The 23,890-nt window shown below is 39.4% G+C and overlaps 1 protein-coding gene across 1 annotated transcript in view; it reads right to left on the bottom strand.

Annotated features, from left to right (window-relative positions):
* DMD (dystrophin) overlaps positions 1-23,890 on the bottom strand; it is a 3,625,631-nt gene that overhangs the window by 2,695,470 nt on the left and 906,271 nt on the right. The window contains exons 5-6 of the mRNA XM_082246191.1: positions 8,656-8,748; positions 3,698-3,870 (exon numbers count right to left, since the gene is read on the bottom strand). Coding sequence (XP_082102317.1) covers positions 3,698-3,870; positions 8,656-8,748 — 266 coding nt within the window. The remainder of the gene's footprint in view (positions 1-3,697; positions 3,871-8,655; positions 8,749-23,890) is intronic.

Here is a 23,890-nt window from a genome sequence, read left to right as displayed (position 1 = left end):
TTGCTCATCCAAACCATTTGGTGGAGGGTAAGGGTATAGGGTTGTTCCTCAGGGGTTGGTCTTTGTTCCTTAGTTCCAGTAAAGGGAAATCTTAAGGCATACCAAGACATTTTGGACAATTTCATGCTCCCAACTGTCTTGGTATGCCTTAAGATTTACCTTTACTGGAACTAAGGGACCAAACCCCTGAGGAGCAACCCCATACCATAAGCCCCTTTCCACCAAATGGTTTGGACCAGTGCACAAAGCATGTACACTAAAAAATAATTAAAAAAACCTTTATAATGATCTTTCTCATTTACCTATATTTCTGACCCTAAATTAGGAACTTAGGAACCGTATTCTTGATTGAGGCTGCTGATTGAGTGTTTTCAGGGATACCTATTAATGTTTAAAATAAATTGTGAATTGTGAATACGTTAAATTATTGTAATTTGACTGCTATACGGCTTCCCTATATTAAAAGCCATGGAGATCACATTATTAACACTACCAAGGCCCCTTAATAAAATTACCCAAAAAAACCTGGAAGCACAAAACTGTTGCCTATCTTGCTGGGGGACTTCACTTTTTTTTGGTGTGAGGAATTCCCTTGACATCCATAATGGGCTTAGAGGATCTGGTAATTATTTTGGGAGGGCTCTACAATCTTTTTCATTCTTGCTGTATAAAACAGCAAAAAACTACGTTTACAAATAAAATAAAAAATAAAAAAAAAAAACAGTTTAAAATGCTGTCAAATGACAGACACACTCCTCCCCTGTGTGTTCTTTTTTTTAAAACATGGATACTGTCAAAGCCATTCATGGCAGTTTTAAAACTTTATTCTTTAATAAATGTCAGTGCTGCTACAGCACTTCCTGTACATCACCGAGATGCTCTCATTCACAGGCTGGCAAAGGACAACCCCTGGGCAAGTTATATAAAGGGAATTAGACTTTATTTTTAATTTATTTTAAAATGTCAGGTTGATATTTGTGTTCAGCTGCTGGGTGGTTTGTTCAGTATACACCTGTAGCATGTCTGTAATTTCTGACCTTTCCCACTCATAAGTCTGCAGTCTCTGACAATTTTTTTTGTATCATTACATATGTTAAATACTGTATTATGCATGGTTACTATGCTGCAACTTCCCCTGTACTGGGTTGTAACTTGTCAACTCATTATCTATTGCCTATTTTTACATGATTGTTTATGATTTTACACACACATATATATATATGCGCTACAATCTAGAAGGGAGGGTCAAGTGAAACAAAAGGCAATAACCGTGGGGGATGGGTTGATGGAGAAAATGGAGGTATATTTGTTAAGCGTGGGTAGGATAGGCTTCTCTGAAAAGGAGGGTTTTCAGAGATCGCCTAAAAGCTAATAGAGTAGGAGATAATCGGACAGATAAGGGTAAGGAGTTCCATAGGATTGGAGAGGCTCTGGAAAAGTCCTGGAGGCGAGCATGGGAGGAGGTGAAGAGGGAGCTAGAGAGCAGGAGGTTTTGATAGGAACGAAGAGAGCGATTAGGTTGGTATTTTGAGACTAGGCTAGTGATGTAGCTAGGGGCTAAGCTGTGGATTACTTTGTAAGATGTTGTAAGTATTTTGAATTTAATTAATTGGGTGAGCGGAAGCCAGTGAAGGGCTTGACAGAGAGGAGCAGCGGACACTGAGCGATTGGTAAGGTGGATGAGTCTGGCGGCAGCATTCATGATGGATTGAAGGGGGGATTTCCTTCTGTAGAGGTATGCCAATGAGAAGGGAATTGCAGTAGTCGAGGTGCAAAATGACCAGGGAGTGAACTAAGAGCTTTGTTGTGTCTTTGGTTAGAAAGGGGCGTATTTTGGAGATGTTGTGGAGGCTGAGGCGGCAAGATTTGGACAGCGATTGGATGTGGGGTTTGAAGGAAAGTTCAGAGTCCAGGACAACACCTAAGACCTTGGCATGCGGGTATGGGCTGATAGTAATGCCATCGATATTGACAGAGAAATCAAGGGAAGGGGCACGTGGTGGAGGAAAAATTATAAGCTCAGTTTTGGATGGATTAAGTTTGAGGAAGTGGTGAGACAGCCAGACCGATATATCTGATAGTAAATTAGTGATACGTGAGGAGACTGAGGGAGAGAGCTGAGGGGTGGGTAAATAGATTTGGGTATCGTCAGCGTAGAGATGGTATTGGAAGCCGTGGGAGGCTATCAACTGATCCAGAGAGGAGGTGCAGATTGAAAATAGGAGGGGTCCAAGAACAGAGCCTTGGGGGGACCCCAACAGAGAAGGGAAGAGGAGAGGAGGAAGTAGAATTGTACACAACGCTAAAGGTGCGGTTGGATAAGTAGGAAGATAACCAGTGAAGAGTACAGTCACGGAGACCAAAGGCATGGAGTTTTTTGAGGAGGAGGAGATGGTCAACCGTATCAAAGGCGGCAGAAAGGTCCAGAAGTAGGAGTACAGAATAGTGTCCATTGGTTTTGGCCGTTAGTAGATCGTTTGTCAGTTTTAGGAGAGCAGTTTCAGTGGACTGTTGAGGCCGAAATCCAGACTGAAGGGGATCAAGGAGGCTATTCTCGGCAAGGTGGTCGCACAGTCGGTTGTAGACTAGACGTTCGAGGAGTTTGGATGAAAAGGGGAGCAAGGAAATAGGGCGTAGGTTGTTAAGATCGGTTGGGTCCAGTGAGGGCTTTTTAAGTATGGGGCTAACTAGTGCATGTTTTAGAGAGTTGAGAGGGGAAGATGCCAGAAGAGAGGGAGAGATTGAAGATATGGGTTAGAGAGCGTAGAATAGGGCCAGATGTAGCAGGAAGAGGATCCTAACTGGACGCCGCCGTCACGTGTGCAAGCCATAACACTGAAGTGCTGAGGGTAGTGTGGTGCCCGGAAGTGACATCACTCAATGGGAAGAGGCCAAGTTCAGGAACCAGCGTGGAACGCAAGCAAGCCCGTTGCCGTGACTACACGTTTCACGTGCATGCGCTTTATCAAGTCCACTTTATAAAGTGCATGCAAGCGTAACGCATGGTCAAGGCAATGGTCTTACCTGTGTTGCACACTGGTTCCTGCACTTGGCTTCTTCCAATCAAGTGACGTAATTTCTGGACACCATGCTTCCCTCTGCGCTTCAGGGTTACAGCTTGCACACGTGCCGGTGACGTCTGGGTGGGATCCTCTTCCTGCTACATGGTGGGTCCTGTCCCCTGGCCATTTACACATCTCCAAGAGGTACAGCGTTGGATCACCCCCCCCCCCCCCCGGATTTATTATTGGCATTTGTCATTCTTCAATGCCCTCACCGCCATCCAGACCTATGTGGTAATGTGCTTGCAAATCCCTGGTTTTTACATACAGTATGTTCAATAAATTGACATTAACTATTGGACCACTGCCTGCTGATCATCCTTCATAGTTACTACTTTTTGTATCACTTGCCCCTCCTTCTATTTTGTAAGTTCTGTCTCCCTTTATTCTGTAAAGCACTGCACAAACTGGTGGCACTATACAATATTAAAAAATGCAAGATATCTCAACATGACATCAGAGTCACCAGTACTTATTCAGAGGAATGTCCCCAAATTTCAAATAGTAAATTAAAAATCTATTTTGCATAGTAAATACTATTCAACAGATGCTGAACTGCACAAAGATCAATAAAAGTAAAATTGATACAAGGTTGAATGGAACGTTCGTTAAAGCCTAAAATTTTTAACTCTTACCTGTGACTGTGGATGAGTGCATTAAAAGCCATTCCATCAGACCAACTGCTGGTGAAATTGATAACGTTGACCTGTGGGTAATTGCGAGTTGATTGGCGCACCCAGCTAAGTAAGATCTTTTCACTGTTCGTCTGCTGCAAGTCAGCCATAATGTCTTTCATTACATCCTTCACCTGAACAAGGAATACAATCATCAGTGTTTAAAACTGTAGATCAAGATAAATATTTAATCAACAGGCATAGCTAGTAAATAATCAACCCACTCTTGGAATAAATTATTTCTGTGTCAGCCAGATTATCAGGATTTAAGGTGAAATAGAATAAAATAAGAATATTTCACAGCTATTAGAAAGGAATATTCCAAAGAAATATTAATTCATTGTCTGTGGATAGAGCATTTACTCATAATGCACTGTGTGCCCTAATGCTAATCTGTGAAAAGTGAGAGTTAAGGGATAAGATAAGAAAGCATGTGTTCTTCTTCAGACAGAGCTATCTGAGTAAAAATCTTAACATGCACAGGTATTAGAATTGTTGTCAGGAAAATGAAGCTGGACAGAGAAAAAAGATAGCAGTTTGACACGCAGGCGCAGTCTCAAAGATATGTTTTTCTTCATACTTTTTTTTTTCTTTTAACTAGAAAAAGTGTTCCCATTTATAAATACATAAATATGTGTCAGTCCAGGGACAGAGAGCAAATAAAGGTGCATGCTGATGCAGTGCTGAAAAGTGGGGATCATGTTTCCTGAGCATGAGGTAAGGGTGGTGACCATTATATATAGCAGGATACCGCTGCTCACAAGTGATTTCATATGGCCGTGATCCACATAATGCAATGAAAACTGTGGGGTACACTCCCTGCCACTGCTGCAGTAATAGACATGAACAAATAAATCACGTGGCTGCACTCCCACACAATGCAATATTCGCTTTTTTGAAGTATACAGATATCCATAAAAACAACCAGCACTGACAGCTAAGGGGGAGACAGAAAGGTTGACGCATTTCACACAGAGTTTGTGCTTTATCATAACCACCTGGGAATGCAGTCACCATTCACTACTATATATGTGAAATCACAAACAAGCACAAGTGTTTCCAATATGGTGATTGCAGACCTTGCTGCAAGCTCTAAGGTTATACAAACTAAAAATGACATGCGTACCATTGAATAATCAACATGTCAGAGTAAAACCTTAAAAAGACATTAAATGTAACAAAAAATCAAAAACAAAAAGAAAAGAAAAAGCTATAAGGTATAGTACTGTGTCCCAAAAACAAAACAAACTGAAGAAAGATACACACCATTATGAAGATCTCATTCATTAAAGACTTGTTAATATATATCCAGACTGAGTCAACAAGAGGATGATCAATGGCGACTGCATATATAGATAAATATTCTGACAAAATTGACCATAGACAGGATCAAAAAAAAATAAAGGGGAAGAAGAAATTTTAAGAGATTCAGAATTTAATTATAGAAGTGGGTCAGATCCCACTCAAAATTCAAGCCCTTTGAGATCCTAGTTTGAAGGGTGAATATCCAAAATACTTCACGTTTACATAAAATCCTAAAACAATTACCTCCTCTTTAATTACCTCCTCTTTTGGGTATTGAGACTTTCTCTATGCCCTGTATCTGTATTAGAGCGGTATCCCCATCATGGGCCTCATTAAAATGTTTTGCAACATTAGTATCATGCTCCTTTTCGGTATCATAAACATGATTGTGTAACTGATCTCTAAGTTTTCTCGTGGTACAAACCCACGTACTGAATCCCACATGCTTTACAAGTAATTAAATAAATCACATTTCTGGTATTGCAGGTTATAAATGTTTTGATACTGTAGGTTCTGTTACTGATGTTGAACTAAAAGTGTGAACTAAAATCATTGGGTGATAGGGCATTGCCTAAAGAGGGCGTCCGTTGAAATATTGTTTTGAACCCCCTAGATAAAATTCTAGCATATGTTTCGTCCTTGTATAATATTGAGATATGCTGTTCAGCTATGTTTTTGATCTTCTTGAATTCAAGACTATATGGGGTGGAAAAACCTGGAACATGCTTTTTATTCTGTCAGGGTGATCCCCTCTGGACAGTATCCACAATGCCCACTGGTCTATGAAGAGTACCAGTACTGTAGCCCGGTAAAAAAAAACTCACTCATCTCTCTCTTCTCCCTTGCAAATTCCTCATCTTCACTGCATATTCTCTATAATGTTATAAATTGTCCCACTGGTATATCTCGAATAACATGGTTGGGATGTCCAGAATCAGCACAAAGAAGAGTGTTACCAGAAAGAGGCGGTCTAAGGTGACCATTTTAGCAGTGCAGTGGCCGCAAGTGGGTGAGGGGCACCATCATGTATGTTAGTCCAATGGGCAGAATTAGGACTGTGCATTCTGATGTTGTAGCCCTGTTGAAGAAGTATTTTAAATGGGCTCCACTTTCGAGTCACTCTACCTGCCTTTCCTCTTCCTTAAGGGGAATCTGTCATGTGAGAGTCATGGAATGTGCTATCGATATGCTTTAAAAAATGTCAATTATTTGGCTGCAATACTGAAGCTTGTGACTCAAGGGCCCTTAAAGGATGTATAAACCAAAGAGCAAAAAAAAAAAAAAAAAAAAACAGCTTACCAGTCTTTAGATGTGATGGCAAAATTAGTTTATTTCAGACTAAAAACATTTTATAGCAAGTACAGAAAACACTGTAATGCAATGGCAGTCCTCATAAATCCCTCTTGACGGTGTTATATTAAGGGATCCATGGTCCCCTATTTCAGAGAACATCCATATAAGCCCCTGCTCTCACTTTTCAATAAAATAACAGGAAGAGGAGAAAATAAGACTAATGTAGAAACCAGTATACTACTGTTTAGAGGTAAATTCATCCCCCATATAGGTATGCTAGGTTAAAAAATTATTAACAGCTAGGGATGAGCAAACAAGCTCACTTTTCTCTTAAAATGATCTATTGATTTCAAAACAAGGACTTCTGTTTATAGTACAATCTTACATCTACTTACACCTGCATATTTTCCATCCTAATGACGAGAACAACTTACTGTACTGTCCTTGCTGTACTGTTTACATCTGGAATATGGTATATAATTATGAACCCATACATAAGCAAAAATATTTACAATCTGATCTTACATCATATTTACTTTTGTTACTTTTTTGTACAAACCCATTTTACAGTAAAAAGATTGTATCATCAACCCAGCAAGACTATAAAACAACCCCAAAAAGTCCCATCTTTGCACTACTTAAACTGGTATTTACCCTTAAAGCAAACATTTATTACATTGCAGCCTATCAATTCCTAAATGTGGTGGCTGCATGTATTTTCTTCTTAATGCATCTTTTTTACATTTATTTTTACCTGGCAGTTATGGGTTATTTTGTAGCCAGAGCAAGCTATCTATCAAGAGGGGTAGTTAAGAGGTTGAGACAAACCATTTTCCATTACTTATAATGGTCAGATTGTTTCATGTATGTAAACTCTTTATCTCATGGAAAGAAAAATTGTTGTTGTAATTGCTTAAAAAATTGATAGCTGGAGTTCCACTTTAATTTGTCAGCCAAGTCAATCTAAATGTGCTAGTGCATCTAACACTACCTTCTCCCCAGATTAACAAAACTGTTGTCCATACTTGTCTTAAATGCTCCTCCATCCAGAGTGGAGACACAATAAGAGGGAAAGTGTGTTACTAGCCAGATCACCAGGTGAAAATAAATGCAAATAAGCATAATAAAAGAAAATATAGCCATCACATTTGAAGTTTGTTAACTGCACCATATTCCCTTTAGCTTAATACTGCTTTTGGGTGCTCTTAGCCTTAAGCTGTCAACTGCACAAATTTAGTACTAAGTGATGGGGAGACTATGTACAGTAGACATCATGGTCTGAGTTAGTAAAATATGACAATCCAGTTTGAAACTTTCTATCCAATTGCCTATTTTTTCCTAAATAAATTCACACTACAAGTTTAGGTAACCCACATATTGTTTTTAATCAATATATCTAAAAAAAATGCAATATATTTAAAAATCACTCCTTTTTTGTCTCAACGTTTCCTTGGTGTCGCTTTTCTTATTAAAATTTACTGTTTACAATGACTACAGAAAGAAGCATTCAGTGATTATTTCAGACATGACATAACATAAAAAAATTACAATCCAAATGTTTTGCCTCTGGAGTAGAAAATGAAAATAAACCTGTTATACAGTACAAGTACCATACTTCGATTTCAAAGTTGCAGTGTTATCTTTAGACTTTTTCCAATATAAGTTTGCTAGTGAAAGACATTACAGGGCTAGAATAAAGTAAACTGAAATTAAGCTCCATAAAGTGTCAAGTAATACAGAAGCTCAAATCTCCCATCAACACAATTGAAGTTGATGGGGGATATCCCTAATGCTGAGCTATTGTGTTCTCCCTGCGGGGAGAACACAGTGATTATTGTTAGCAACTATAGCTGCTGGCAATAATTACATGCTAGAAATCTAAAATGCTGGTAGTACCCAAGTTGACTAATGGATCAACTTGGGTACAATCAGACTGCCCATACATGGATCAAATCTCGACCGGTCCCTGCTGAACTAGCTGAGATTCAACGCATGTATGGCTGGCTTATGTTCATTTTTATTTTTTTTTAGTTTTGTATACTTAATACTTAATTTAAGCTGCCATTTGACCAAAATAGTTTTTTTTTTGTGTTACCCTATGCTGCAAATGCATGGATAGATTTGGTATGTGCCCCACTTAAGAGGGTGTATATTAAGTAGTGATTAGCATTATAAAAAGGTCAAATAATAATTTTAAAATAGTAATTTACACAATGAAATTAGCTTTTTTTAATTTTGCAAATGTAACGCTTACATTGGAAATATGACTTACTCTGTAATTTATTGTCTTCCAATAAACACTGTACAGGTTAAAAACTCACCTGCCAATGGAGAATAATGCTCCAGATCAAACCAAGGATCAGCTTATGATTTCCATCCACTATGTCTGCGCTTCCAATGTTCACCAAATCAATCTATTATTACAAAAATAATACATGAATGAGAAACAGATGTGCATTTTTATTTACAATAAAGCAGTGCATTAACATTAGATAACACTGAGCCAGACTAACCAACAATCTTACATTGAGGTCACAGACAGGTTTTCTCTAGATTACAGATTTTAGGTGAACATTTAACGGATTGTTTACAAAGCCTGACTTAAGGTATTTTGTTTTAACCCAAGATAAGTAGCATTGGCAGCATCTGCCTATGCTATTCCCCCTTCATATGCACAACTTTTGTGTTTATCTTGGTAGAGTTAATGTTAGTAGAAAAAAATATTTTTTGCATTTTATTTATGCCCAAACATTTACTGGCATTATTTCTGACTTCATACTATACAAGTAGAGTTCTGCTTGTGACTGTATTAAACTTTGCAAACCTATCTGGCTGACATACCCAACATTAGTGTTAAGCAGAGTGAATTTGGCAAAATAGATTTTTGCTGACAAATTGTCAAGATTTAAAGCAGATACATGTATTTCATTTGAGTTTTCTTTGGAACAAAATTTATTGGATATTTCAAACTTTTTTAACAAATAAAAAACTGAAAAATTGGGCATGCAAAATTATTCAGCCCCCTTAAAGTAATACTTTGTAGCGCCACCTTTTGCTGCGATTACAGCTGTAAGTCGCTTGGGGTATGTCTCTATCAGTTTTGCACATCGAGAGACTGAAATTTTTGCCCATTCCTCCTTGCAAAACAGCTCGAGCTCAGTGAGGTTGGATGGAGAGCGTTTGTAAACAGCAGTTTTCAGTTCTTTCCACAGATTCTCGATTAGTTTCAGGTCTGGACTTTGACTTGGCCATTCTAACACCTGGATATGTTTATTTGTGAACCATTCCATTGTAGATTTTGCTTTATGTTTTGGATCATTGTCTTGTTGGAAGACAAATCTCCGTCCCAGTATCAGGTCTTTTGCAGACTTCATCAGGTTTTCTTCCAGAATGGTCCTGTATTTGGATCCATCCATCTTCCCATCAATTTTAACCATCTTCCCTGTCCCTGCTGAAGAAAAGCAGGCCCAAACCATGATGTTGCCACCACCATGTTTGACAGTGGGGATGGTGTGTTCAGGGTGATGAGCTGTGTTGCTTTTACGCCAAACATAACGTTTTGCATTGTTTCCAAAAAGTTCGATTTTGGTTTCATCTGACCAGAGCATCTTCTTCCACATGTTTGGTGTGTCTCCCAGGTGGCTTGTGGCAAACTTTAAACAACACTTTTTATGGATATCTTTAACTTTCTTCTTGCCACTCTTGCATAAAGGCCAGATTTGTGCAGTATACGACTGATTGTTGTCCTATGGACAGAGTCTCTCACCTCAGCTGTAGATCTCTGTAGTTCATCCAGAGTGATCATGGGCCTCTTGGCTGCATCTCTGATCAGTCTTCTCCTTGTATGAGCTGAAAGTTTAGAGGGACGGCCAGGACTTCGTAGATTTGCAGTGGTCTGATACTCCTTCCATTTCAATATTATCACTTGCACAGTGCTCCTTTTGTGTCCCACTTGTTGTTTGATTGTGTCCCACTTGTTGTTGATTCATCAAAAAAAATTACAGTTTTATATCTTTATGTTTGAAGCCTGAAATGTGGCAAAAGGTCGCAAAGTTCAAGGGGGCCGAATACTTTCGCAAGGAACTGTATTTAATAGACATAATGACATTTAATCGAAGTATTTCAATTTAGGGAAGATAAACCCTCTCAGTTTAGCTCATTTATGCCCAATACTAGTACACAAATGACTGAATGTAACCTATCTATAAGAACTTATAATATGCTTACTAGAGCATCCATGCTGCTCACTACATATAAAATGTTCTGCTTAAAAGGTTTCTATAGCATTATTATATCTATAGCTTTACTAGCTACCTGCTGAATATTATTTAACAAGAATTGTTCTTCACTGCTCCTGTTGCTCAGTGAGGCAGGTCTGACCTAAATGAATACAATGGATTTTTTAAGACTACCTAAACTCATCCCAGCAGTCCCAAAGGTACACTGATTATATTAGGTTTTATTAACAAATTCATAGTACTTGCTGTATTTACATTATTTGTGCTATTTGCTCTTTATGATTGAAAATTGATATTTCAAATTATTTAAGGCATTTACAGCATTATTAAATGGCTTTTTGTTGCCACAACTACTGCTAGCTTCAAACTAGCAATGATTGTGAGCTTCAATCAGGTTTCTATTGAGACAGGTAGACAGGAGATGTTTGAAATGGTGAAGTTAATACAACACCATTTGAGAAAATGTGAATTATTAGAGAAGAAAGCCTTTCAACATTGCCTCTTAAGGGAAAAATAGAGAGAAAATTATCAGGATAGAAAATAATAATAAAATGAACCTATTTCCTGTTATACAAATAACCACTAGATGGAGCATTTTCAAACTTGTATATGAAATACTATAATCAACATAAATAACAACCAAGTAAAGAATTTGGGACTTTGAATGAGGAATGACCAGTTTAAAAATAATAAGTTTGTACACATGTAAGCAAACCTAGATATCCTTTCAAAAGTATAACTTACAGTTGGGTATCAACTGTTTTGGAGAATGCAAATCGTCTGAGGGTTTGTGTCTAAGCCTCTATGGAGACTCTTACTTTGCACATAGGTCCCACACACCTGCCTGATGCATGCAGGCCTTGCTCCCGGGTTAGACACACCCTCAGACGATTTGCAACCTCCAAAACAGTTGATACCCAACTGTAAGTTATACTTTTGAAAGGATATCTAGGTTTGCTTACTTGTTGGATATATTGTTATTTATGCGTATGTATCCCCCTCTTTTTTAGATACTTGAATTGTGCCTTCTCCTGATGAAGTGATTTTTCCCAAAACGCATTGAGCCTAATAGGAGGTAATTTTAACAATCACAAGTTTCATCATGCATTCAACTGTTTATACTTTTATCAATTCTCCAATATATGTACTAATGCCAATATCTACTATCAGGACATTGTTTCATTACCTTGTACTATAGTCATGGTTTTACTATACCATTCATATCTACATGTTTATTATTCATGTCTATCTCAATGTATTGGTTACATGTTTTTATCTAGAGGTATTGGCTTTAGAGATGGCCTTGTGGTTCGCCTGGCGGTCGGTTCGCGGCAAATTTTGCTTGTTCGCTACCAGCCAAATTTGCAATCACATGGCGTCGTTCGCGGTGGCCATATTAGTTTACATTGGGGAGAACTTTGACCCATGACACAGCCGTCAGGTGGAACGGGACAGCCAATTGAAACATTTCAGCACATGGACATTCCCCCTACCCTATAAATAGACCTGAGCTGTCGCCTATTTCACACTCCGCTTCCTGCCAGTGTAGGGAGAGGTCTGCTGTGCTCATGAGGGAGAGTTTGCTAGACACAAATAGCTCTGTGAAGATCCACAAAAGTCCTTTTCAGGGCTGGTATTACGGTATAGGTCTACTAGTATCTTTTGAGCTTAGGGACAGGTATCCAGTCGTTGCTTTAGGGGCAATTAGAGATAGGCTGCAGTCACACAAATTGCTCTGTTAATGTCCACAAAAGTCCTTTTCAGGGCTGGTATTTCAGTATAGGTCCAGTCTCTCTTCAGTATAGGGACAGGTATCCAGTCTGTGCTTTAGGGGCAGTTAGAGATCGTCATCTGCAGTGACACAAATCGCTCCGTTAATGTCCACAAAAGTCATTTAAAGGGCTGCAATGTCGGTAAAGGTCTATTACAGTCTCTTCAGTATAGGGACAGGTATCCAGTCTGTGCTGTAGAGGCAGTTAGAGATCGTCAGCAGTGACACAAATCGCTCTGTTAATGTCCACAAAAGTAATTTAAAGGGCTCTAATGTCGGTATAGGTCTTTTACAGTCTCTTGAGTATAGGGACAGGTATCCAGTCTGTGCTGTACGGGCAGTTAGAGATCGTCAGCAGTGACACAAATCGCTCTGTTAATGTCCACAAAAGTAATTTAAAGGGCTGCAAATTTTTTGGTATTGCTGTGCAGTGCACTAAAAAGGGGGGGGGGTAATCCACAGTATAATATACTTGGTAGAAAGCATATTATAGTGGATTAGTAGTATTATTGTGCACTGTGCAGCATTGTGACAGGTGTGATGGTGAGACTGAGCGTTTCTGCAGCAACAATACTACACACAGTGACAAATGCACTTATAATGTATTATAACTGGTGTGATAGACCAATTGCCCCCCCCCCCCCCAATACCACATATTGAAGTGGGGTGTTATCTGAGTATTGGTTTACATGTTTATTTGTGTCCTGCAACAATATTGCCTCTTTTGCTGAGTGAAGTCTGATACACACAGTGCCAAACTCACTGGCCAATTTTTTTCAACTGCTGTGATAGACCAGTGTTATTTAACAGTATACTTTTATAATATTGTATTTTAGTCCTGCAAAAATTTGGCCTCTTTTGCTGTGTTAACTGTGCTACACACAGTGACAACAGTTCCTGGCCAATTATTTGTAGAACTGGCGGACTGACAGACCGGCAGATAGGGAGGAGAGGCAGGCAGAACTTGCATTGCACAAGAGGTACAAAGCAGACTGCAAATGTATCAGGAGCGAGCCATCAACCATGTACAGTCACATCTGGCGCTCCCAGGACGCTGTCACATGGCTCCGCAGTGTGGGCTTTTTTTAATGTGTCCGTTGCTGACAACACTGTTGCCATCTCCAGCCTTTGCAGTCAACACATAAGTCGCGGTAAGCCCAACACTCACCTAGGGACCACCGCCTTAAGAAGGAACCTGAAATCCCATCACAGAGCCCAGTGGGAGCAACACCGTCAGAACCCACAAAGCCACACTCCAGGCTCTCACCGTCCAGCCTCTTCTCCTTCTCCTGCCTCCTCACAGTTGTCCAACACTCCACCTTCCATGATGCTGTCGTCACGTTGTTCTGGAAAAAGGCAGGCTTCTGTGGCTCAAGTGTTGGAGCGTAAAAAAAGGTGTCCGACAGGTGTCCAACTACATCGGGTTAACGGCAGATGTGGATGCTCTGAGGAGTGATGAACCCCTGGACTACTGGGTGGGCAGGCTTAACCTCTGGCCAGAGCTTGCCCAATTTGCAATGGAACTGTTGGCTTGCCCCCCATCCAGTGTCCTTTCCGAAAGGACATTCAGGGCAGCAGGGAGATCATGACTGATAAGCGCACTCACCTAGCTCATGACAGTGTAGACTACCTCACATTTATAAAAATGAATGAGGCATGGATCTCTGAGGAATTCAACACGTGACCAGTAGACCATGTTTTATTGAAATTCCTCATCACAGGCCACAGATATCTGCCAGACCGCCATCCACCCACAATAATTCCTGGTCCTTGTCTTCGCTAAATACAGCGGCATAAAAGGCATTTCATGTCCATTGAATGGCTAATTTTTGGGGCCTATACAGGCCGACACTTACTGTTCTGTGTACTGTGAATGCCTAATGTACCTCTAGCGATCAAATACTAAGTTCTTTGCTGTCAGTTAAACCCATGTGAGCTATTTTTTGGGGCCTATACAGGCCGACACTTCTGTATACTGTGAATGCCTACTGTACCTCTAGCCATCAAATACTACGTTCTTTGCTGTCAGTTCATCCCATATGAGCTAATTTTTGCAGCCTATACAGGCCGAAACTTCTGTATACTGTGTGAATGCCTAATGTACATCTAGCCATCAAATACACTACGTTCTTTGCTGTCAGTTAAACCCATGTGGGCTAATTTTTGGAGCCTAGAGGCAGACACTTACTTCTGTATCCTGTGAACGCCTACTGTACCTCCAGCCATCAAATACTACGTTCTTTGCTGTTAGTTCAACCCATGTGAGCTAATTTTTGGAGCCTATACAGGCCGACACTTACTTCTGTATACTGTGTGAATGCCTAATGTACCTTCAGCCACAGAATACTATGTTCTTTGCAGTCAGTTCAACCCATGTGAGCTAACTTTTGGGGTCTATACAGGCCGACACTTACTTATGTATACTGTGTGAATGCCTAATGTACCTCTAGCCATCAAATACTAAGTTCTTTGCTGTCAGTTCAACCCATGTGAGCTAATTTTTGGTGCCTATACAGGCCGACACTTCTGTATCCTGTGAATGCCTACTGTACCTCTAGCCATCAAATACTAAGTTCTTTGCTGTCAGTTCAACCCATGTGAGTTAATTTTTGGGGCCTATACAGACCGACACTTCTGCATCCTGTGAACGCCTACTGTACCTCTAGCCATCAAATACTAAGCTCTTTGCTGTCAGTTAAACCCATGTGAGCTAATTTTTGCAGCCTATACAGGCCGACACTTGCTTCTGTATACTGTGAATGCCTACTGTACCTCCAGCCATCAAATACACTACGTTCTTTGCTGTCAGTTAAACCCATGTGGGCTAATTTTTGGGGCCTATACAGGCCAACACTTACTTCTGTATACTGTGTGAATTCCTAATGTACCTTCAGCCACAGAATACTACGTACTTAGCTGTCAGGTAAACCCATGTGGGCTAATTTTTGGGGCCTATACTGGCCGACACTTCTGTATCCTGTGAATGCCTAATGTACCTTCAGCCACAGAATACTACATTCTTAGCTGTCAGGTAAACCCATGCGGGCTAATTTTTTGGGCCAATACTGGCCGACACTTACTTCTGTATCCTGTGAATGCCTAATGTACCTTCAGCCACAGAATACTACATTCTTAGCTGTCAGGTAAACCCATGTGGGCTAATTTTTGGGGCCTATACAGGCCGACACTTACTTCTGTATACTGTGTGAATTCCTAATGTACCTTCAGCCACAGAATACTACGTACATAGCTGTCAGGTAAACCCATGTGGGCTAATTTTTGGGGCCTATACTGGCCGACACTTCTGTATCCTGTGAATGCCTAATGTACCTTCAGCCACAGAATACTACATTCTTAGCTGTCAGGTAAACCCATGTGGGCTAATTTTTGGGGCCTATACTGGCCGACACTTCTGTATCCTGTGAATGCCTAATGTACCTTCAGGCACAGAATACTACGTTCTGAGCTGTCAGGTAAACGCATGTGGGCTAATTTTTGGGGCCTGGAATGGCCGACACTTACTTCTTTATCCTGTGAATGCCTAATTTTTCAGACTGGAAATGAAAAACAATGGGTCTGTAAAGGTTCTGCAAAATTGTGGAATGGATGCGGACCCATTTTACAGATGTGTGAATGGACCCTATATGTATTAGACAATGTATTTACCAGCTGCTGTCAGTTCTGGCTGATTTATGAAAAAATATATATATATATTTTTTGCTGTAAAAAAAAAATAAAACATTTAGGGCAACTTTTTCAATTGAAAAACTTCTGTTATGACATTGTGCATGTGCTGGGATTATTTGTGCACATCTAGTACGTCTTTTGTGGCTGCAAAAATGACCTAAAGGTTTTTAAAGTTTGCCTCCCATTAAAGTCAATGGGGCCCGCTGCGAACTCGCGGTTCGTGGACTTTTGAGAAAATTTGTGGCTGACGTTCGCGAACCACCCTGGCCGATGTTCGTCTACCACTAATTGGCTTTACTATTATTTGTTTTCAGATGTATCAATAAACATACGATTTTTATACAGTCATTTGTTCTTTCCTTGTTTACATGTGTCCATATTCATTATTTTTAAACTAGTCACTCCTCATTCAAAGTTCCAAATTTTATTTTGTTTCTTTGCTTTTGTTGCAAACAGGGATGGAGGCTCAAATTGCCCCAAGTCTCATTTAAAGTCCCAATATACCCTCCCTCATTTTAACAACCAAATAAAATGTGAAATGGCAACAAAATTTAATTCAGCCAAATGTTAAAATAGAACTACTTTTTTTTTTTTCGTTTTAATTTTTTTTTAGTTGTCCTAATGCATGCTCATCACTAGAAAAATTTACCCAAACAGCAACTCTAAAACATAACAAGCAAACTACCCCCCCCCTTTTTTTTTAAATTAAGAAAAACAATTAAATTCTACATACAATTAAAGACAAAATTAAGCACCCCCACAAAACAAAACTAAACAAACAAAAAAACAAAGGGGAACAACAGCAACAGATGTTATTGCTGGCACACACAAAAAAAATGTTCTTATACGGACCATTGAGTGTTATAAAAGAACATTGAATACAGGTGGGTATACACTTCACTCTCCTTAGCCACACAAACTGCAATTTATTCCAGAGTATCAGTGGATCAGTGGACATATATACCACTAAATATAGTGATATTTACAGCACTGTATAGATGTAGTAGCACACTACACTAGCAACTCTTTTTCTCTGCAGTATTACCAATTGTCCCCCAAACTCAAATCTCACACAATGACAAAGGGCTGCTGGGACAACAGCCTTTATACTTCTGGTCAAGTGGGAGACTTACTCCAAAGTCTGTTGATTGCAATGTATTATGGTAAATTCAGTGTAGTGATTCCCACAAAATTTACATTTTGATTAAACTTTTCACTTATTCCTAGTCATCATCCTATGTTGGCGTATGGTCCTCTTCCAGAGTAAATGACAATCAGAATCATTCAACCTATTTCCTGTGAGCTCAGGTCTCCATGACCACAACATCTAGGATATCACCATGTCAGCCTGTTATTACTGTGCAGTATTACAATGAAAGTAAGCAACTACTTATAACATGAAGCTACTCTGTGCAGTATGGATGAGCAATCTAAGTTTACACTTAAAGAAGAGGAATGGGATGCTAAGATTTAATTTGACCAGCCTGAAGGGTATAGAGGTTTTTTTTTTTTTTTTTTTTAAGTTGAACTTTAAGTGGAACTCCATCCAAAAACCATATATTTAATTTTCTTTAAGTCCAACACTTATGACACCAATACATTTAGGTTTAATATTGTTAAAGGTAGACAAATATTTTAAAATAAACCACAATATATAATATCGCAACAAAATACACAGTATAATGTCGCAACAAAATACAAAATGTATTATCATGCACAAAGATGGGGTTGTCACTGGTAATTTCTAAGTAATAGCATAAAAAAAATTAAGGAGTAAAAGTAATTTACACAAATATAGCATGCTTCTCAGAAAATCTATTATAAAAAAAAAAACTCTTCTTAATCCCTAATCCTCTCCTAATCTATGCTTAAATATATCCTGTTTGATCTGAGCATGTTTAATCTGTCGTGGGGCTTGTGTACACAAGCTTTTATTTATTATCAGAACTGCTTTTTCCCCCATTCTAGACTAATAGAAATGCCAAAGCAGCTTTATGCAACTCATAAGGTCAAAAACACCTGTGAAGGAACTCTATATTGTTATTAGTGCATGGAAATTATTTTTAGATATTAATGGACAGTCTGAGAGATACACAAGATATAACCTAATTAAACTGAAAACATGGTTCTGTATTCGGTACTGGCTACATTTAGTATATAAATGAAATGAAGTAAAAACACAATGTTTTATTAAAAATATTCTTACAAGAGCAGGCACGGTCACTAGTGTATGCTAGTATTTTGAGCACTGCAAACTGACACTATCTAACAATACATACACTGATATTCAATGCACAAAGTGCAGTCCTAGATTTAAAGTGTAAGTTCTCCTTTTCTAGAAAAAGTGGAACCCTAATCCACCCCCTCCTTGATCCTAACTGTACTTACAGTACCTCCATGGGTGATGAGCTGTTAGTGCCCAGGCAAGTGGTGTAGCGGCCTGTGGATTTGAAATTCCTTCTATTCTTCCCTTTCTTTTGGTAGGGCTTCCAGGAAAGATAAAAATTGATTACAATTGCTCAAGGTGGTCAATTGCTGGTGCTGATAAATCAGAATTGCTCTGATCTGTCCCAAAAGCCATACAAAAAGAGGGGGAAGAGGAACAGGTATTTCAAATCCCTAGACCATTACACTGGTTGTGTGTGCACTTACAGCTCATCATCTATTGAGGTAAGTACAGTGGGGACTAAGGGGGTTGGGAAGATGTAGGGTGTTAGTTCACTTTTGCATTTTTTCTGAAAAGGCAAAATAACACTATAAGTATCACAGTTGCATGCTAAGGAATGCCAATGTCATAGCAGTAGGTTGAAAAACAACAACAAAAATGCTTGTACTCTATGCTATTAAAAAGACAGCTTATATATAGGCAATAATCATTGGAACTTCTAGTTTAAGAATCAAGTAAGCATTATTTGATGGCCACAGTAGTAATATTTTAATTGCAATCCCTCTTTTTTGCCTGTCTATTATCAGAGGCATATGTAAAGTTCCGTTAACAATTTTTGGTGTTTTATTAATTCCTGCATTCATGTATATGTCACTAACATCAAATATTTTACACTATATACTTCCCTTAACCATAGTAATCATAGGTAATTAAAGCAATAAATGGCAAGGATTACTGTGATCACTAAGATTCATATTTTATTCTCCTTTTTCAAAGTCATATAAAGTTAGAAATAACAAAAATCCCTAATCCCTTAAAAGTCTAAAGTGCATTTATTAATATGTTTGGATTAGTAATTGAAATGTGTGACTAATAAGTTTTAAAACATGAAATGTTTTTCCACGTTAATACATTTCACCTTTGAACAGTTTCAGATTTTCATTCTAGAGCACCCAGCAGAGAAGGTAAAGTTGTTATGATGCATGTTGATTAAGCAAGAGTTACTTGTAACTCTGAATGAGTGCAGCATGCACTACAGTTTGTTTTGCAGTGGTATTATCAATACGATGGTAACAATAAAAGTAGACCTTTCTAAAGGGGAATTATTTTAAAGTTCAGTCCAGTTGAATTGAGCAAAACCCAGACACCTGAAGGTACTTATCCGCTATCATTTCTGTTCTAAATTAAAGTAATCTTAATGGTTGCTGTGGCTTACTGAACAAAATCACAGGGTTTCACAATATAATAGTAAATAAGCTTGTATCTTATTTGTATCCATACAAAGACACAATCCCTTGCTTGAATAAAAGTGAAATGAGAGAATAGACAAACATTCAGATCCAGCTTTTAAAACATGTTTAATTATTTAATATTTATAATGCTCCTTCATTTTAAAGCGGCTGGTTAATTGGGAGATGTTTTTTAAATGATAAAGGATTGCACATAGGCATTGCTTTCTTTGCTTGAAACTACTGAGGTAATCAGAGAGAGAAAATCGAGAAGAGCACAAACCTTAGTTCCTTTCATTTTACCATACTTTACCTGGATGGTAAAGGGTAGATAATAACTGCTTGGAAGCAAACTCAAAGAAGATTTGTTAAGGGGAAATTTCATACAATAGTTTTATATGCAAATTAAAAAATACCAATTAACTGTCAATTGTCCATCTTGATTTCAGTTTTTCTGAGAGTGGGTAGTTTCAGGATCAAGATTTAGAAGCCATTCATTCAAATATTTTAGTTGGTCCCTCACTGCAAGTGTCCTATCTTTTAATATCTGAGGTCATCAAATTTAGTCGGTCTAAATCCACTCATAAATGTTCTTCTTTGCTTGTAAGCATGTTTGTTAAGTTACCTACAAACAGTAAATTATAGTGAGACATTGTCAGACAATGTTGGTTAGATTTTTTAGAAAAGGAAGAGGAGAGATTTTTCAGACACCACAAGCATTGGCTTATCCCAGTGCATATTAGCTTGGATAGCCATACTCAATCAGTCTGTTGTTCTCCTGTGAAGATGGTGTCAAGGGTTGCTTAGTAAAGCCAAGATGTGCCTAAAGACAATTTATTCCCATTCTAATCATAACCAGCTGATTTTGAAGTAGGCCTTAAGCCTCAAGGTAGCTTTAGTTTGTGCATTATCAGGAATAATATATCCCCTTCGTTTAACATCCTGTTAAGGTTATTAGTTTTAAAAATGAGGGTTTGAGACAATATTTTTATATTTGACCCATGGTCTTGTAAATCTAGCATATGTCTACATGTAAATGAAGCCAAAACTTTTCTTTTAAGTTTTGGATAGAACAAGTAAGGGTTGCAACCCCTGCCTTTTTTTTTTTTTTTTACTTTGGCTGTGTTAGAAAGATTTTCCCTCACTTTCTGTTGCAGTGTTACCAGCTCTACCAGACAGAAAGTTAGCGAAATCTGCAGCAGTTATAGAAACAAAAATAAATCTGATAGGGGTTTGAGGGTCACTTTCAATAGCTGTTTGTTCCCTTTAACACTTGTCATTGCATTCTGAATGCTCTGAGATACATCCACACAAAGCCCTTCAACACAGGCCTTACTCTTTCCCAACTCTTTAAGAACAGATAGTTTTTTATATTTTTTTTGGTCTATTTTGCTTTAGGAAATTTCTGCTTACTTTCTGTCTCATGACACCATTTTCAGTAGGACCAAAAGTGGGGGTAAAACTATCTAATAAAAGCATAAATAGCAGTAAAAATACAAGTTTTCTAACCTTCTTCCTACAAAAAAAGTTTTGGTTGGATAGACACCTTAAAGCGGAACTTCACCTAAAAGGGGGAGTTCCACTGTTCCTCTTCCCCCCTAATATTTCTAATGCCTTTTTTTGTTGGGGGGGGGGGGGTTAAGATCCTTTTTAAGGGCTGGTATACACCCAAAACTTTTCATTGGATTCTTAAAAATGCATTCAGATTGCTTGTACAGTAATTGCCATGTTTTCCTTTGGCCCTAATTTACACTAGTGCAGTTTGTTTCAATGCTTTCAAAAAAGTACACCCTGCTGTATTATTTTTTCTTACAGAATGCATGAAAAAGTATATAATTGAGTGGAAATGCATGTACAGGATGTCTCCAACTTACAAGCTGACCTTAATGCACTGTTTCATTGGGCAACTGTGTGGCAAATGAGGTTTAATGTTGATAAATGTAAAGTAATGAATTTGGTGGGCTAAGAATATGCATGCATTACACATAATTGAAGGGGAGAACAGCTGAGGCAGTCAATGGTAAAGAAAGATCTGGTTGTTCTGGTAGATTATAAGCTTAATAATGGCCATGCAATGCCAAGCTGCAGTTTCCAAAGCAAGCAAAATCTCTTCTTGTATAAGGAGAGACATGGACTGCAGAGAGAAATATTTCATTTTACCCCTGTATAAATCTTTAGTAAGACTTCATTTGGAATATGCAGTTTAGTTTTGGACACCAGTTCATAAAAAGGATATTGGGGAACTGGAAAAAGTGCAGAGAACGGCAACCAAACTGATAAGAGGCATGGAGGAGCTCAGATATGAGGAACAATTAGCTGAACTGAATTTATTCTCTATTTAGAAGAGGAGATTAAGGGGAGATTTGATTAACATCTAAAAATACATAAGTGGTCCATATAGTACAAGATTCTGGTCTAGCCACATCTGGAGTATGCTGTCCAGTTCTGGGCACCGGTCCTCAGGAAGGATGTGCTGGAACTGGAGAAAGTCCAGAGAAGGGCAACAAAAAGAATTTGGGGAATGGAGGACATCAACTATGAGGAAAGACTACAAGCACTGAACCTATTCTCTCTGGAGAAGAGATGATTGAGGGGGGGATATGATATCAATGTACAAATATTGTACTAGCAACCCTAGCATATGGAAAAACCTATTCAGAGAAAGGAAATACAATAAGACACGTGGCCACTCACTAAGACTAGAGAAAAGGCGGTTTAACCTTAAAATATGCAGGGGGTTCTTCACTGTAAGAGCAGTAAGGATGCGGAATTCTCTTCCACAAGCAGTGGTATCAGCAGTGAGCATTGATAGTTTCAAAAAACTATTAGATGGGCACCTTAAAGACCACAACGTACAGGGGTATACAATGCACGGTTAGCAGCAAACACACACACACATCATAGGTTGAACTGGATGGACTGGTGTCTTTTTTCAACCTCACTATCTATGTAACTATGTAACTATAGTGAACTTGGTGTTGAGTTATTCACAAGGTCATCACAGAGGACAAGGGGGCACTCTTTATGCCTGGTGGAGAAGAGATTTTATCTCCAAATATAGAAAGGCTTCTACACAGTAAGAACTCTTAAAATGTGAAATAGTGTCCCTCAAGAGCTGGTTGTGACCAGCTTAGTAGATTGTTTTAAGAAAGGCCTGGATTCTTTCCTAGATACACTTAATATAACTGGATACTAATATGTATAGGTAAAGTTGATCCAGTGAATATCTGGAGTGTCTCTTGGGGAATCAGGAAGTATTTTCTTTAACCCCTTCCGTACCGCGTCATGTAAAAAGACGTCGGCACAAATCCTTTCTCGATCCGGGCGGACTTCATATGACGGCGTACGGACCTCCCAGCTACTGCGCGCCCCCGGGGGCGCGCAGCGCGGCGATCGGGGGTGAGGCTCGTCCCTCGGACTGAGCCCAACCCCGATCAAGGTAAACAGCCAATGAAATTGGCTGTTTACCACGTGATCGGCTGTGTCAATCACAGCCGATCACATGAGCGGCTCCAGCGCGAGCCGCTCGTTCCTTCCTTAATGCGCGCCCCCCGGGGGCGCGCAGCGCGGCGATCAGGGACGAGGCTCGTCCCTCGGACAGAGCCCATCCCCGATCTAGGTAAAGAGCCAATGAAATTGGCTCTTTACCACGTGACCGGCTGTGTCCAATCACAGCCGGTCACAAATGTCATCAGAGAACACAATAACTAGCTGTCACCGTGTTCTCCTCCTCACACACTGATCCTGTGTGAGGAAGAGAGTGCGGTAACAGCTAGTTACCAAGTACAGTGCACCCCAACCACACTGATTGCCCCCCCCCCAATAAAGAGCACCTGTCACTAGCCCATCAAAGTACCCGAGTACCTGTCACCAGCCCATCAGGTACTCTGATGACAGGTACTCGGGTACTCTGATGGGCTGATGACAGGTACTCTGATGGGCTGGTGACAGGTACTCGGGTACTCTGATGACAGGTACTCGGGTACTCTGATGACAGGTACTCGGGTACTCTGATGACGGGTTCTCGGGTACTCTGATGACGTGTACTCGGGTACTCTGATGACAGGTACTCGGGTACTCTGATGACGGGTACTCGGGTACTCTGATGACAGGTACTCGGGTACTCTGATGACAGGTACTCGGGTACTCTGATGACAGGTACTCTGGTACTTTGAGTACCCGTCACCGGAGTACCCAAGTACCCGTCATCGGAGTACCCGAGTACCTGTCACCTACCCATCAGAG

This window comes from Pelophylax lessonae (assembly GCF_965119305.1).
Source record: "Pelophylax lessonae genome assembly, chromosome: 2".
Taxonomy (NCBI): Eukaryota; Metazoa; Chordata; class Amphibia; order Anura; family Ranidae; genus Pelophylax; species Pelophylax lessonae.
The sequence above is the reverse complement of the archived record's forward strand: the minus strand, read 5'-3'. Positions and strand labels throughout refer to the sequence as shown.